A 16,374-nucleotide genomic window follows, 5' to 3' on the forward strand; every position below is an offset into this window, starting at 1 on the left:
ATAAGCCAGAAAACTACCCACTATGGATCATAAATGAAGAAGCCCCTTGGATGAGTGGCGAAACTTCTTCTAGACAACACAGCAAGTTCAGTAGCCTTGATTCACTACTGCTTGATATACAATGACCAGATGATTGAGAACCTTCATGGACAACTTGAGATATTTTCTTGCAGGCATTCATAGAACAAGTAAATACAATAGAATCAATGAAAAACTACAAAGACTCACAAACAACCAATGTAGAAAAGACGACAAACTGTGCAAGTAAAAATAAACGGTAAATAAATAATACTGAGAACACGAGTTGAGGAGTCCATGAAAGTGAGTCCAAAGGCTGAGGAATCAGTTCGGTGTTGAGGTGAGTGAAGTTATCCACACGAGTTCAGCAACCTGATGGTGTTAGTTCAAAGGAGATACACAATGACACAGAATTACATCCAATGGTCCATGGATCAGTGAATCATTTTTGTACATCGCACACAATAGCTGCAATTATTGTTGCGTTTAAGGTGTATGCTTACATGTTGTCAGGGTCCTGCAAGATGCATATAGCAGACAGCAGCTTTACGGCATCAATCATCATGGATGGAGCACCAGGATCAACAGCTTTCACCAGCAACAGAACTCCATCCTCCGATTCCAACATCATTTTTATCCCATGCTGCAATTAAAAGATTAGAGAAAATTATATTCACTCCCATGAAGATCAGAAATGAAAATATATTAGCAAAATCATCACCAGAAATAGATAAAACTTTTTAAAATGAAGAGTCTGCTCCAAAATCATTAGCCATACAATAAAACCTTTCAAGATCTAACTTGCAGCAGTGGAACATACACCAGACTTTTGAAGCTCGTTAGCAAAATGGCAATGACCTCAAAATATACCAGCGTTCAAACTGGGGTAAGTTTTAGTTATCTAACCTTGCAAATTTGCCTTGCCATTCACTATCATGAATATTTTGTGACCTGCTCCCTTTATCCCTTGGCTCATGAAATAGCCCATCTCAGATTTAAAATTAACAATTAACTCAGATTCAGTGAAACTGAATTCAAAATTTTTTGAAATATTTCTTCACTTTGCTCCTGAAGTATCTGGTTCTTTCTTTGACCATGACCCTTGGTCCCAGATTTCCTAACTAGCCGGATGTCTTTCTCCATCTGCCCTGAATATTCTGAAAACTTCAAACACACTTGAACTTTCTAAAGTCCAAGGAATACAACTTTGATCGAATCATGTCTTCTTAAAGTTTAACCCTTAAATGTAAACAGCATTCTAGTAAATCCCTTCAAGCCCAAGATTAACATGAGTTAAGCTAAAGCTGCAACATGATGGTCATGCCCCCTTCTGACTATACTATCAAAGGAGGTACACTAGCCTGAAGAGACGCATTCAATGTTTAAGGAACAAATTTTCCCCTCCTCCATCAGATTTCTGAATGGTCAGTAAACCAGCCCATTAACTAACTCAAGATTTTTTGCTCTCTTTTTGCACTATGTATTTAATTTATTTTAACCATACAACCATATAACAATTACAGCACGGAAACAGGCTATCTCATCCCTTCTAGTCCGTGCCGAACGCTTACTCTCACCTAGTCCCATCTACCTGCACTCAGCCCATAACCCTCCGTTCTTTTCCTGTCCAGATACCTATCCAATTTTTTTTTTTTTTAATGACAAAATCGAACCTGCCTCTACCACTTCTACTGGAAGCACGTTCCACACAGCTACCACTCTCTGAGTAAAGAAGTTCCCCCTTGTGTTACCCCTAAACTTTTGCCCCTTAACTCTCAACTCATGTGCTGTTTGAATCTCCCCTACTCTCAATGGAAAAAGCCTATGTCAACTCTATCTATCCCCCTCATAATTTTAAATATGTCTGTCAAGTCCCCCCCTCAACCTTCCACACTCCAAAGAATAAAGACCTAACTTTTTCAACCTTTCTCTGTAACTTAGGTGCTGAAACCCAGGTAGCATTCTAGTAAATCTTCCTTGTACTCTCTCTATTTTGTTGACATCATTCCTATAATTCGGTAACCAGAACTGTACACAATACTCCAAATTTGGCCTCACCAATGCCTTGTACAATTTTAACATTACATCCCAACTCCTGTACTCAATGCTCTAATTTATAAAGGCCAGCATACGAAAGGTTTTCTTCACCACCCTATCCACATGAGATTCCACCTTCAGGGAACTATGCACCATTATTTCTAGGTCCCTCTGTTCTACTGCATTCCTCAATGCCCTACCATTTACCACGTATGTCCTATTTCGATTAGTCCTACCAAAATGTAGCACCTCACACTTATCAGCATTAAACTCCATCTGCCATCTTTCAGCCCACTCTTCTAACTGGCCTAAATCTCTCTGCAAGCTTTGAAAACCTACTTTATTATCCACGACGCCACCTATCTTAGTATCATCTGCATACTTACTAATCCAATATACCACCCCATCATCCAGATCATTAATGTACATATATATTAATTTATGTACATTTCTTATTGTAATTTATAGCATGCTTTATGTATTGCACTGAACTGCTGCTGCAAAACAACAAATTTCATGACATATGTCAGAGAATATTAAACCTGATCCTGAATCTCTGCAGAAAAAAAAATCCGAAGTTAAAATCTAGTTGAAAGTACTCAGTACTCTGGAGAAGCAGTTAATGACAATCAATACAAATACCATTTCATGCTTGGAATCTCTAACACAGATCAGCAAACACCTAACTGAACAATAAGAACTTCAATATCTTAAAAAACCTACAGTCAGATTCAGTCATTGCAACACTATTTACTCCCATGCAATATACATTAATATTGAAATACTCACCTTGTTGTTCATGAAGGCTTTTAGGCACCGAATAATCTCATGTTGAATTTTATAGTTCAAACTAAAATAAAAAACAATGCAAAAGTAATGTATCATTAACGTGACATTGCGTGCAGAGTTTTTGTTTGAAATTGTGACCAAGTTCGGCCAGTTAACAAAAATGAAAGAGGCTACATTCAGCAAATTTACTAGTATAGTGGATTCTGGTTAATTGGGCAAACGGTTAATCAGAGTAGCCGCTAATTTGGCACAACTCAAAGAAAAAAATCTAATCGAGAAAATAGACTAGTTTCCCTTTATTTGGGATATTATGCCACCTAACTGGGACAGGGGACTGTTCCCTAACAGTTTCTAACTAGTAACACACACAAAATGCTGGTCGAACTCAGCAGGCCAAGTAGCATCTATGGAAAAAAGGAAACAGTCGAGATTTCAGGCCGAGACCCTTCATCAGGATTGGACCTGCCTGCTGAGTTCTTCCAACATTTTGTGAGTATTACTTGTTTTCTAGCATTTGCAGAGTTTCTCGTTTGAGTTCCTAACTAGCGCCAGTTGCGTGCATTTCTGTCGCCATTAGACACTACGGAGTGAACAGGTTTTAACTAGTGTCAGTTATGTGTACTTGTGTTATGTTATCCTTTTGGGCCAATGGAAGCCAATTCAAAAAGCAGCGATTTGTGATAATTTTCTATTTTATTTGTACTTTATGCAGGAAGGCAATGAAGGAAGTCCATTATTTGCACTAGGTGTCTGCACTAATTTTGTTCATTTATAGTCAATCAAAAAAACACAGCAGCGTACACCAGAATTCCTCCACTGAAAACCATCAGAAACTAATAGTTTTATAGTACTGTAGTAGTATTGGTAGTGTTCTAATTTGTTCTGCATTTCATTTAAATGCACAATTTGTTACTCAGTTAAATGGAAGTTTGTCTTCTAATACCAATTAACTACTTCCATGAAACTTTGGCTAATTGGTTCAAAATGTGTCACCATTAACTGGAATCCGCTGTACTTGCTTACTTCCTCGACTCCAAAAACCTTTATCCAACTTAATATTACCTTTGGCAAACACCCTATATGTCCTACTACAAGGAGTTGACCCAAATCAACAATTCCCACCACCGGCAGATGCTACTCAATCTGCTGAGTTCCTCCAGCAGTTTGCTTTCTCTTTGCTCCAAATTCCAGTACCTGCAGTCTCTTGTCCATTTTTTAAGATACTATTATGTACGGAGCCTGCTTGGATCTGGCAATGGCAGTGGTCAGTCCAGCAGTAAATAGCCAGCACACAAGAAAGAAGTGGACGAGAAGCAGACTACCTAGCACCAAAATCCCTCAATCTTTCAAAATACTACTTCCATTTCAAATACTTGGAGCTAAGATTGCATGACTTTCTGGGACAGAAAATTCCAGAGATCCACCAGACTCTGCAAGAAGGAATTCCTACATATCTTGGTTGTAAATGGCCAATCTCCAAACTACATCCCCTCATTCAAGATTCTCCAGCTACTGGAAACATCTTGATATCTACCCTACTATGGTCATTAGTATCACATATTTCAAGAAGATTGCCTCTCATTTTAAATTTCCAGGGATGTTTATGTTAGAGCTTTATTGTCATTGACAAAGACAATGAGATTGCATTCAGTACAAAACAGCATACCAGCAATTCAATTACTAAAAACGCAATTACTGAATTTAAAATAACATCAGTTACTTGGAGTGACATCTAAGTTAGAACTGAATTTAAAACAAACTCTAAAATTGGCATTGCTCAGTTGCAAGACAGCCCGGTGGGGGGAAGAGGAGAGAATCTATCACAAACATGAAAAAAAACTGCAGATGCTAGAAATCCAAGGCAATGCACACAAAATGCTGGAGGAACTCAACAGATCAGACAGCATCTATGGAAAAGAATTAGAAGGTGTAAGGAGGAGAAAGAAGTTAGTTGGAAGGTGATAGGTACAACCAGGTGGGTGGTAAAGGTTAGAAAGGATGTTTTGAAACTAGAGAGGGTTCAAAGGAGATTCACAAAGATGATTCCAGGATAGAATGGCTTGTCATATGAAGAAAATTTGATGGCTCTGGGCCAGTATTCACCAGAATTCAGAAGAATGAGTGAAAGGTCTTGATAGAGTGGATGTGGAGAGGATGCTTCCTATAGTGGGAGAGTCTAAGACTAGAGGGCACAGCCTCAGAACAGAGATGAGGAAGAATTTATTTTACCAGTGGTGAATCTTTGGAATGCTGTGCCATGGGCAGCTGTGGAGGCCAAGTCATTGGGTATACTTAAGACAGATGCTGATAGATTCTTGATTGGTCAGGGCATGAAAGGATATGGGGAGAAGGGAGGGGAATGGGACTGAGAGGAAAATCGGATCAGCCATAATGAAATGGAAGAGCAGACTCAATAGGCCAAATGACCTAATTCTGCTCTTTCATCTTATGAACAAGGGATGCAGAAGAAAGAATATGATGGGATGGGAGAGTGGACAACAGGAAAAAGGGAAGGAGGAGTGGACCCAGGGGGAAGTAATGGGCATGCCATCAGGGTGGAAGGTAACAGACAGATCATAAGGTGTTGCTCCTCCACCCTGAGAATGGCCCCAACTTGGCATAAGAGGAGGCCATAGACTAACATGTCAGAAAGGGAATGGGAATCGGAATTAAAATGTTTGCTCACCGGGAAGTCCCGCTTGTGGTGGATGGTGCAGGAGTGCTTGACGAAGCAGTCCCCCAATTTATGGCAGGTCTCATCAACGAAGAGGCGGCTATTTTGGAGCACCGGGCACAATAGCGACCCAGGCAGATTCAGAGGAGACCCTTCCAGATTCAATCACCTGGAAGGACTGATTGAGGCCCTGAATGTAGGGACGTGGTGTATGGGCAGGTGTAGCACTTACGTTGCTGGTGTGGATAAGCACCTGGAGGGAGATTAGTGGGGAGAGTCGAATGGACAAGGGAATCAGGAAGGGAGCACTCCCTGCAGAAAATAGGGAGTGGGGGTTACTTTTTAATCAGGTCAGGATGTCCGTGCACAGAAATGTTTCTCTATCTCCTGCCGGATGGTAGGAGATTTAACAGGTGATTACTGGGATGGGATGAGTCTATCATGATTTTGCCAGCCTGCAGTAGACATTGTGAGTATTCAATAGTTTTCACATTTGGTAGTTGCATCTCAATGATGTTCTGTGCAGTCCTGATCACTCACTGAAGAACTTTCTAGTCAACCTTGTTGCAGCTAGTGTACCATACTGTCATGTAGTAGGTCAGTAAGCTCTCAGTTACACATTGATGAAGGTGTACCAGCAGCTTTGGGGCATATTTGCTCTCTTTAAACTCCCAAGATAGCAGTGCTGACCCTTCTCTACTACCAAAGAGTGTTAGATATTGACCACCTTTGATAGGATAATCTTCTTATCCCAGCAAACCATTTTGGGACTGCTTCTAATGTTACGACATTCTTTCTTAGCTAAGGGGACCAAAACTGTGTGTGTACTGTGGTGTAGTCTCACAACACTGTGTAATTCAAACTCCAACCTCATTGCAAAAAAAAAAGGCTCATTATACTTAAATCTGATCCCAAAGAAATTTCCCTATATCTACTTGTCACTATGACACAAACTTGCCCTTTTCTGATGTCTTTAGATGTTAATTTGAAGAAAATTCTTAGTGTCCAACTACTGCAGGTGACTCAAGTAGCCATTAAGGCAGACATTTTATTTACTTTTTTTAAACAAAGTAGCAAGTCAGATTAAAGTGGAATTCTACAACACAAGAGACTCTGCAGAAGCTGGAAATACAGAGCTACACACAAAATGCTGAAGGAACTCAGCAAGACAGAAAGCATCATTGGAGGGGAATAAACAGTCAAAGCTTCAGGTCAAGAACCGTCATGAGAAGAAAATTGTGTTCTGTATTTTAAAATCTTTTGCATTATTTTTAAATGTTCCCAGCATTAAGAATGTTTTAAACCAACCAGTTGGAAAAACCAATTGACTGAAAATGACAGTGGAGAAATCTAATGGCAAATTAAAATTATATTCATATGTGGGAGGTGAAATAATAAAGACACTATTAAACATAGTCGTGCAGGAGATTATTCCAAAGTAAGTTAATTATTTACCTTGAAGTGTCCAGTTGTTCATCTTGCTGTCCTTTTAGTATTTCCAATAGTGCTGCTAGTCCCTCTACACCAAAGCTCTGCACCCAACTGGTTAAAAGTGGGGGGGGGGGGGGGGGAAACAGGTTTACACAATCATTATTTATTTATTTATTTAGATACAGTACAGTAATAGGCCCTTCCAACCCTGTGACCCCACGCTGCCCATAAAACCAATTAGGGTACAAACCTGTACGTCCTTGGAATGCGAGAGGAAACCAGAGTGCCCAGAAGAAACCCATGTGGTCAATAGGAGAACATACTAACTCCTTTACAGACAGCAACAGGAATGAACCCAAGTTGCCAACACTGTAATTGTGTCATGTTACTGTGCTACCATCTCCCGAACATTCTTTATTAATCTTTTTGTTGATTTAAGAGGAACATAAATACAAGCAAGAGGAGAATTCTGTCAAATATATATATCAATAACAATACAAACCTAGATTAAGATAGACATCATCAAAATTATAGTGTTAAGCTAGTATATAATATAATAAAAAAAAGAAAACAGCAATTCTCCTCTTATCAGTTCATGAAGAGGAAAGAAAAAAAAATTTAATTTTAAATGAAGAAAAAACCCCCCCACTACACTATACAAAAAAAAAGGGACTGGGCAGTCCATTCTGAGGATACGACCAAAAAAAAAGAAAGACTTTTTGATCAAATCTAAAACTTCGAAAAAAAATTGAAAGAGTAATAAATCAAATTAAATGAAAATATTGAATAAAACGTCGCCAGATTTGCTCAAATTTAAAGCAAGTGTGCGACTTCTTATTTTCCACTTCTTATTTTCTCTAAACCTGAACAGGACATAATGGAGGAGAGCCAATAAAAGACCATAGGTGGATTAGAATCCTTCCACTTTAATAAAATGGCTCTCGCCATCTCCCGAACATTTATAGATACTCACACATAGCTATCACTGAACAAATCCATTGCTTGTTTTTCTTTTCTAGCCTTACTTTCAACTGCACGATGAAAATTACACAAACACTTCTTACAAGTTTTCAATCCTGAACTTCAAACAGATTTGTGAGTGTGTTATTAAGTTTAAGAAACAAAATTTGAATATTTGAGCTCTATGAATTGTGAATAGCCCATCCAGCTTGCATAACATTTGAAGATTAAAGACTAGCTTTATTTGTCACATGTACATTGAAGGATGCAGTGAAATGAATTGTTTGCATCAAATCAAATCATTGAGGCCTGTGCTGATGTAGCCCACAAGAGTTGCCACACTTCAGGCACCAACAGAACACGCCCACAAGTTACTAAACCTGACCATACGTCTTTGGAATGTGGAAAGAAATGGGAGCACCCAGCAGAAGCCGATGCTGTCATGGGGAGAATGAACAAACTCATCATAGGCAGTGGCAGGAACAGAACTGCAATCAGTGATTGTTGGCACTGTAAGTGATGTGTTAACTGTTACACTACCACCCACTCACTATAATTATTTTTAGAAGGGGTTAGTACTAAACACCTGACGTCTGGAGTTTCTTTTGGTGTAGGTGTTGACTTCCATTGGTAAAGCACTGAATGACATAAGATTTATTTAGTACACAACACTGATATACTAAATGTACTTATGGATTTTTTAAAACAGAAATTGGTGTCCTACATTTACTTGAACTATGCTGGATGCATAATTATATATTAACAGTGAAAGGGAAATGAACCATTTCAACATTTTAACAGCTAAATAGATGTGCCTTAATTTTAATATATATATATATATATATATATATATATATGTATGTGTGTGTGTGTGTGTGTGTGTGTACACACAATGTACAGTGCCTATAAAAAGTATTTACACCTCCTTGGAAGTTTGTGTTTTATTGTTTAACAACATTAAATCAGAGTGGATTTAATTTGCTGTTTTGACACTGATCAACAGAAAACTCTTTCATGTCAAAGTGAAAACAGATCTCTACAAAGTGATCTAAATTAATTACAAATATAAAACACAATAATTGATTGCATATGTATTCACCCCCTTCAAGTATTTAGTTTCACCTTTGGCAGCAATTACAGCCTTGACTCTGTGCAGATAGGTCTCTATCAGCTTTGCACATCTGAACACTGCAATTTTTCCCATTCTTCTTCACAAAACTGCTCGAGCTCTGTCAGATTGCATGGGAATCGTCAGTGAACAGCCCTTTTCAAGTCAAGCCACAAAATCTCAATTGAATTCAGGTCTGGACTCTGACTTGGCCCCTCCTGGAAATTAGTTTTGTTTTTAAGCCATTCCTGTCTTTATGCTTGGGGTCATTGACTTGCTGGAAAACAAATCTTCTCCCCAAGTCGCAGTTCTCATGCAGACTGCATCATGTTTTCCTCTAGAATGTCTGTATTTTGCTGCATTCATTTTACTCTCTACCTTCGCAAACCTTCCATGGCCTGTGGCAGTGAAGCATCCCCACAGCATGATGCAGCTACCAGCATGCTTCACGGTGGGTATGGTGTGTTTTTGATAATGTGCAGTGACACATAACATTTAATCTAATGGCCAAAAAGCTCAATTTTGGTTTCATCAGACCCAAACCTTCATACAAACTCTAGCTGAGGTTTCACGTAAGTTTTTTTTTCCCCCCAACAGTGGCTTTCTCTTTGCCACTCTCCCGTAAAGCTGCGACTGGTGAAGCATCCTGGCAACAGTTGTTGTATGTGCGGTCTCTCCCATCTCAGCCAAGGAGGCTTGTAGCTCCTCCAGAGTTGTCATAGGTCTCTTGGTGGGCTCCCTCACTAGTCCCCTTCTTGCATAGCTACTCAGTTTATGAGGACGGCCTGCTCTAGACAGATTTACAGCTGTGCCATTGTTTTCCATTTCTTGATGATTGACTTAACTGTACTCCAAGGGTCATGCACTAACATAGAAATTTTCTTGCATCAATCTCCTGACTTCTTCAATAACCCTTTCGCAGAATTGCTTGTTATGTTCTTTTATCTTCATGGTGCATAGTTTTTGCCAGCATAGTGACTCACTAGGATATGTGGTGTACTTGGATTTTCACAAGGCCTTTGACAAGGTGCCACACATGAGGCTGCTTAGCAGGATAAGAGCCCATGGAGTTACAGGGGAGTTACTAGCATGGGTGGAGCATTGGCTGATCAGCAGAAAACAGAGAGTGGGAATAAAGGGACCCGATTCTGGCTGGCTGCCGGTTACCAGTGGAGTTCCACAGGGACCGCTGCTTTTTACGATGTATGTCAATGATTTGGACTATGGCATTAATGGATTTGTGGCTAAATTTGCCGATGATACAAAGGTAGGTGGAGGAGGGGGTACTGTTGAGGAAACAGAGAGCCTGCAGAGACTTAGATAGTTTAGGGGAATGGGCAAATTGTTAAATGAAATACAATATTGGAAAGTGCATGGTCATGCACTTTGGTGGAAGAAATAAATAGGCAGACCATTATTTAGATGGGGAGAGAATTTAAAATGTAGAGATGCAAAGGGATTTGGGAGTCCTTGTGCAGGATACCCTAAAGGTCAACCTCCAGCTTGAGTTGGTGGTGTAATGTTGGCATTCATTTCTACAGGTATAGAATATAAGAGCAGGGATGTGATGTTGAGCCTCTACAAGGCACTCCTGAGACCACACTTGGGAATATTGTGTGCAGTTTTGGGCTCCTTATTTTAGAAAGGATATATTGACATTGGAGGGAGTTCAGAGAAGATTCACAAGAATGATTCCAGGAATGAAAGGATTACCATATGAAGAATGTCTGGCAGGTTTTGGGCTATATTCCCTGGGGTTCAGGAAAATGAGGGGGGATCTCATAGAAACATTCTGAATGTTAAAAGGCCTGAACAGATTAGATATGGCAAAGTTATTTCCCATGGTAGGGGAGTCCAAGACAAAAGAGCATGACTTGAGGATTGAAGTATGTCCATTTAGAGCAGAGATGTGGAGAAATTACTTTAGTTAGAGGATGGCAAATCTGTGGAATTTGTTTACACGAGCTACTGTGGAGGCCAAGTCATTGGGTGCATTTAAGGCAGAGATAGATAGGTTCTTGATTAACTAGGGCATCAAAGGATATGGAGAGAAGGTAGGGCAGTGGGGATGACTATAATGATTGAATCAGCCTATGATTGAATGGCAGAGCAGACTCGACAGGCCAAATGGCTTACTTCTGCTCCTATATCTTATGGTCTTAATTGTACCTTCCAGATACAGGCGTATTTTTACTACAATCTATTGAAACACCTTGACTGCACATGGTGACCTCTATTTAACGAATGTGATTTCTGAAACCAATTTCCTGTATCAGTGATCATTTGCTGTGTCATATTGAAGGGGGTGAATACTTATGCAATCAACTGCTTTGTGTTTTATAATCTGTAATTAATTTAGATCACTTTGTAGAGATCTGTTTTCACTTTGACACAAAAGGTCTTCTTCTATTGATCAGTGTAAAACAAGCCAAATTAAATCCACTGTGGTTTAATGTTGTAAAACAATAAAGCATGAAACCTTCCAAGGGGTGGTGAATACTTTTTAGAGGCACTGTAAATACTTGGAGTACATACTGCCTGGTACTGCACATGGAGCAAGGAACAATTCTTACAATACCATGTACAGACAATCAACTAAAAAGTGTTTTCGCCTGATAGTACAGATGTTAAGGGTGAAGGTGAACGAAAAGAACCAATATTGTTGGCCCCCAGTGAACTCTAGACTACACCTCATAGGTAAAAACTTAATTCATTCCAACACAATAACTGAAGCACACACTGGGATAAGCCATTCTTACTCCATATGAAATTCTGCAGCTGAATGGAGTCATCACACCAGTTTGATTACCCCATCAAACTATTGTGATTAAGAGCAGTGAAGAGGACTGTAGTAGTGATAGGTGATTCCACAGTTAGAGGAATAATGATGAGATTCTGAGGACACAATAGAGACACCCCGATGTTACGTCGCCTCCCAAGTGCCAGGGTCAGGGATGTCTCGGATTGGGTCCACGGTATTCTAAAGGGGGGAGGGTGAGCAGCCAGAAGTCTTGGAACAAATTGGTGCCAGTGATGTGGGTCGGAAAGGTGAGGAGGTCCTGAAGAGACATCTTAGGGAGCTCAGTAGGAGACAGAAAAGCAGAACATCCAGGGTAGCAATCTCCGGATTGCTGCCTGTGCAATGCGCCAGTGGGGGTGAGAATAGGATAACTTGGCAGATGAATACGTAGCTGAGGAACAGGTACAGGGGGTAGAGGTTCAGATTTGTGGATCACTGGGATCTCTTCTGGGGAAGGTATGATCTGTACAAAGGAATGGGTTACGCCTGAACCCGAGGGGAACCAACATCCTTGCAAGCACCTTTACTAGAGCTGTTCTGAAGGGTTTAAACTAATTTGATAGGGGGAGATGGGAACTGGAGTGAAAGGGCTAGTTAGTTGGATGGGGTAGTTAGTTTACAAACCGAGGCAGCGTGCAGTGAGACTGCTGGCAAGGACAGGGTAATGACAGGGTAAAATTGCATCACCGGGATGAGCTACGATGTAAAAAGGGGACAAAATCGATAAGGATGATAAATACTTGAATGCACGCAATACACGGAATAAGGTGGATGAACCTGCAGCACAGTTACAGATTGGCATCATGTCGTGGCTGAAAGAAGATTACAGCTGGGAGCTTAACATCCAAGAATACACATTCTATCAAGAAGTCAGGCAGGTGGGCAGAAGTGGTGTGGCTCCGTTTGTAAAACTGAAATTAAATCATTAGAAAGAGGTGACATAGGCTTGGAAGGTGTAGAATCATTATGGGTAGAGCTAAGTAACTGCAAAGGTAAAAAGACCTGATGTGAGCTATATACAGACCTCTGAACAGTAGCAAAGATGTGGTGTACAAATTAAAACAGGAGATAGAAAATGCATGTCAAAAGGGCAATGTTATGATAGTCATTGGGGATTTCAATAGGCAGATAGAATGGGAAACTCAATTTGGTAGTGGATCCCAGAGAGGGGAATTTATAGAATACCTGCAAGGTAGTTTTTTAGAAAAAAAAACCGGCTGAGCCTGCAAGGGGAATGGATTCTGATTAGTGTGTTTTGCAATAAACCGGGATTGATCAGAGAGCTTAAGGTGAAAGAACCCTTTGGAGCCAGTGATCATAATATGATAGAATTAGCCCTACAAATTGAGGAGAGACTAAAGTCAGATATATCAACATTACAATGGAGGAAAGGGAGTTACAGAGGCATGAGGGAGGAGCTGGCCGAAATTGATTAGAAGGGATGATGGCAGAGCAACAATAGCTGGAGTTTCTGGGAGCAAATCCGAAGGCACAGGATAGATACATCCTAAAGAAGTAGTAGTATTCTAATGGCAGGATGATGCAAGTATGGCTGACAAGAGAAGTCAAAGCCACCATAAAAGCCAAAGAGAGGGCATATAATGGGAAGTTAGAGGATTGGGAAGCTTTTAAAAAATCAACAGAATGGAACAAAAAAAGTCATAAAGATCATCAGACATAGGAGCAGAATTAGGCCGTTTGGCCCATTAAGACTGCTCCACAACTTCATCATGGCTGATCCAAATTTCCTCTCAGCCCCAATCTCCTGCCTTCTTCCCATATCCCTTCATGCCCCAACCAATCAAGAAGGAAAGGATGGAAAACGAAGGCAAGCTAGCCAATAACATTAAAGACGATACCGAAAGTTTCTTCAGATATATAAACTGTAAAAGAGGTGAGAGTAGATAGCTAGCTGCTGAAAAATGATACTGAATGGGTAGTAATGGGGACAAGAAAATGGCAGATGAACTTAATAAGTATTTTGCATCAGACTTCACTATGAAAGATGCGAGTAGTATGCCGGAAGTTCAAGAGTGTCAGGAGGCAGAAGCCACTGAAATTGCCATTACTAGGAAGAAGGTTCTTGGGAAATTGATAGGTCTGAAGGTTGATAAATCACCTGGACCAGATGGTATACACCCCAGGGTTCAAAAGAGGTGGCTGAAGAGATTATGGAGGCATTAGTAATGAGCTTTCAAGAATCAATAGGTTCTGACATGGTTCCAGAGGAATGGAAAATTACAAATGTCACTCCACTCTTTAGTAAGGGAGCAAAGAAAAAAGGAAATTATTGGTCAGTTAATTTGACATCAGTGGTTGGGAAGATGTTAGGGTTGATTGTTAAGGATTTGGTTTCGGGTTAATTAGAGGCAAATGACAAAATAGGCCCAGTCAGCAGTTTCCTTAAGGGGAAATCTTGCCTGGTAAGTCTGTTGGAATTCTCTGAAGAAATAACAAGCAGGGTAGACTAAGGAGAATTGGTGGGTGTTGTGTACTTGGATTTTCAGAAGGCCTTTGACAAGGTGCCACACAAGACTGCTTAACTAGTTAAGAGCCCATGGTAATACAGGTAAATTAATAGCATTGATAAATCATTGGCTGATTGGCAGGAGGTAAAGAGTGGGAATAAAGGGAGCCGGTAACCAGTCGTGTTCCACAGAAGTGTTGGGTCTGCGTCTTTTCATGTCACATGTCAATGATTTGAATGACAGAATTGATGGATTTGTGGCTAAGTCTGAAGACAATATGAAAATAGGTGGATGGGCAGGTAATGTTGAGGAAGCAGGGAAGCTACAGAGAACTTAGATTAGCAGAATGGGAAAAGAAGTGGCAGATGGAATACAGTGTCAGGAAGTGTTTGGTCATGCGCTTTAGTAGAAGAAATGAAAGCGTAGGCTATTTTCTAAATGGAAAGAAAATTCAAAAATCTGAGGTGCAAAGGGACTTAGCAACCTCATGCAGGATTCTTTAAAGGTTCTCTTGCAGATTGAGAAGGTGGTGTGGAAGGAAATGCAATGTTAGCAGTCATTTTGAGAGGACTAGAACATAAGAGCAAGGATTTAATGTTGAGACTTGTGAGGCACTGGTGAGGCCTCACGGAGTATTGTGAGCAGTTTTGGGTCCTTATCTAAGAAAGGATGTGATGACATTGGAAAGGATTCAGAGGTACTGTGGTTTTTGGTCCCCTAATCTGAGGAAAGACATCCTTGCCATAGAGGGAGTACAAAGGTGGTTCACCAGATTGATTCCTGGGATGGCAGGACTTTCATACGAAGAAAGACTGGATGAACTGGGCTTGTACTCGTTGGAATTTAGAAGATTGAGGGGGGATCTGATTGAAACGTATAAAATCCTAAAGGGATTGGACAGGCTAGATGCAGGAAGATTGTTCTCGATGTTGGGGAAGTCCAGAACAAGGGGTCACAGTTTGAGGATAAAGGGGAAGCCTTTTAGGACCGAGATTAGGAAAAACTTCTTCACACAGAGAGTGGTGAATCTGTGGAATTCTCTGCCACAGGAAACAGTTGAGGCCAGTTCATTGGCTATATTTAAGAGGGAGTTAGATATGGCCCTTGTGGCTACGGGGGTCAGGGGGTATGGAGGGAAGGCTGGGGCGGGGTTCTGAGTTGGATGATCAGCCATGATCATAATAAATGGCGGTGCAGGCTCGAAGGGCCGAATGGCCTACTCCTGCACCTATTTTCTATGTTTCTATGTAAACCATATATATGTTGTAACTGGGCTAACTGTCTGGACACGCCCCTCTGCTGGCTGCCCCTGTGGCTCCTCCCACAGATTCCTGTATAAAGGTGTTTCACCTTGCCCCTCTCCCTCAGTCCAGGGGCAGACACTCACCATGGAGGTCGTATTGTACAGCGAATACCTGTGTATATACATCTATTGATGCTTCTGGACACATCTTCAGTGATGTTCCTGGAATCATAGGGTGTTTCGGGTCTTTCAACATTATACAACCTCCTCCAGGTGACCTAGCTGGGGCTGATCAGACCCCAGCTTGTGTCCAGATGGCTAGCTACTTATAACTCCATGGCTCCCCTCTTTTGAGCCACAGCCATCTCGAGGCCCTCTCTGCCACATCGGTGGTACTGCGGATGGCTCTCCTCTTCCTCTCTCCCTCGATGCCCAAAATGCTGAAGGGTCGAACTAAAGAATGGGCTACGAATACAATAATTGTTGTCATGGCTTGCAGCTTCCTATCAACCCCTCCCTTCGCCGTTGCCTCCAGAATTTGGTTAACACCTTCATCAAACTGCTTCCACGGTGAAGTCATGTTAGCTGCAGGCCATTTGATCTGCCTCCTGTTAGACTTCATGTTAGAGGGATTAGTCTGCAACACTTGGAGGTTCCGGGCACTATGGGGTGACTCCGGGCCTGGCCCCTCCTTCATCTCACCAGGTTGGACACCTGCGCGTTGTGCTGCTCCTGCTCCCGCCAAACACTTCATCCTCGCTTGGTGGATCTTCAAGCCATGATCGTTCTTGCAGATTTTGCCACATGCACACTGCTTCCTCATCGTCGTTTGTTCATTGCCTGGGT

General features: G+C 41.0%; 1 protein-coding gene across 1 annotated transcript in view; it reads right to left on the minus strand.

The window, feature by feature from the left end:
* The window catches only part of LOC140200616 (protein diaphanous homolog 1-like), a 460,372-nt gene that overhangs the window by 318,580 nt on the left and 125,418 nt on the right, over nucleotides 1-16,374 (minus strand). Inside the window, exons 6-8 of the mRNA XM_072264176.1 lie at nucleotides 6,974-7,060; nucleotides 2,845-2,905; nucleotides 522-661 (exon numbers count right to left, since the gene is read on the minus strand). Coding sequence (XP_072120277.1) covers nucleotides 522-661; nucleotides 2,845-2,905; nucleotides 6,974-7,060 — 288 coding nt within the window. The remainder of the gene's footprint in view (nucleotides 1-521; nucleotides 662-2,844; nucleotides 2,906-6,973; nucleotides 7,061-16,374) is intronic.

Source organism: Mobula birostris, chromosome 7, assembly GCF_030028105.1.
Source record: "Mobula birostris isolate sMobBir1 chromosome 7, sMobBir1.hap1, whole genome shotgun sequence".
NCBI lineage: Eukaryota > Metazoa > Chordata > Chondrichthyes > Myliobatiformes > Myliobatidae > Mobula > Mobula birostris.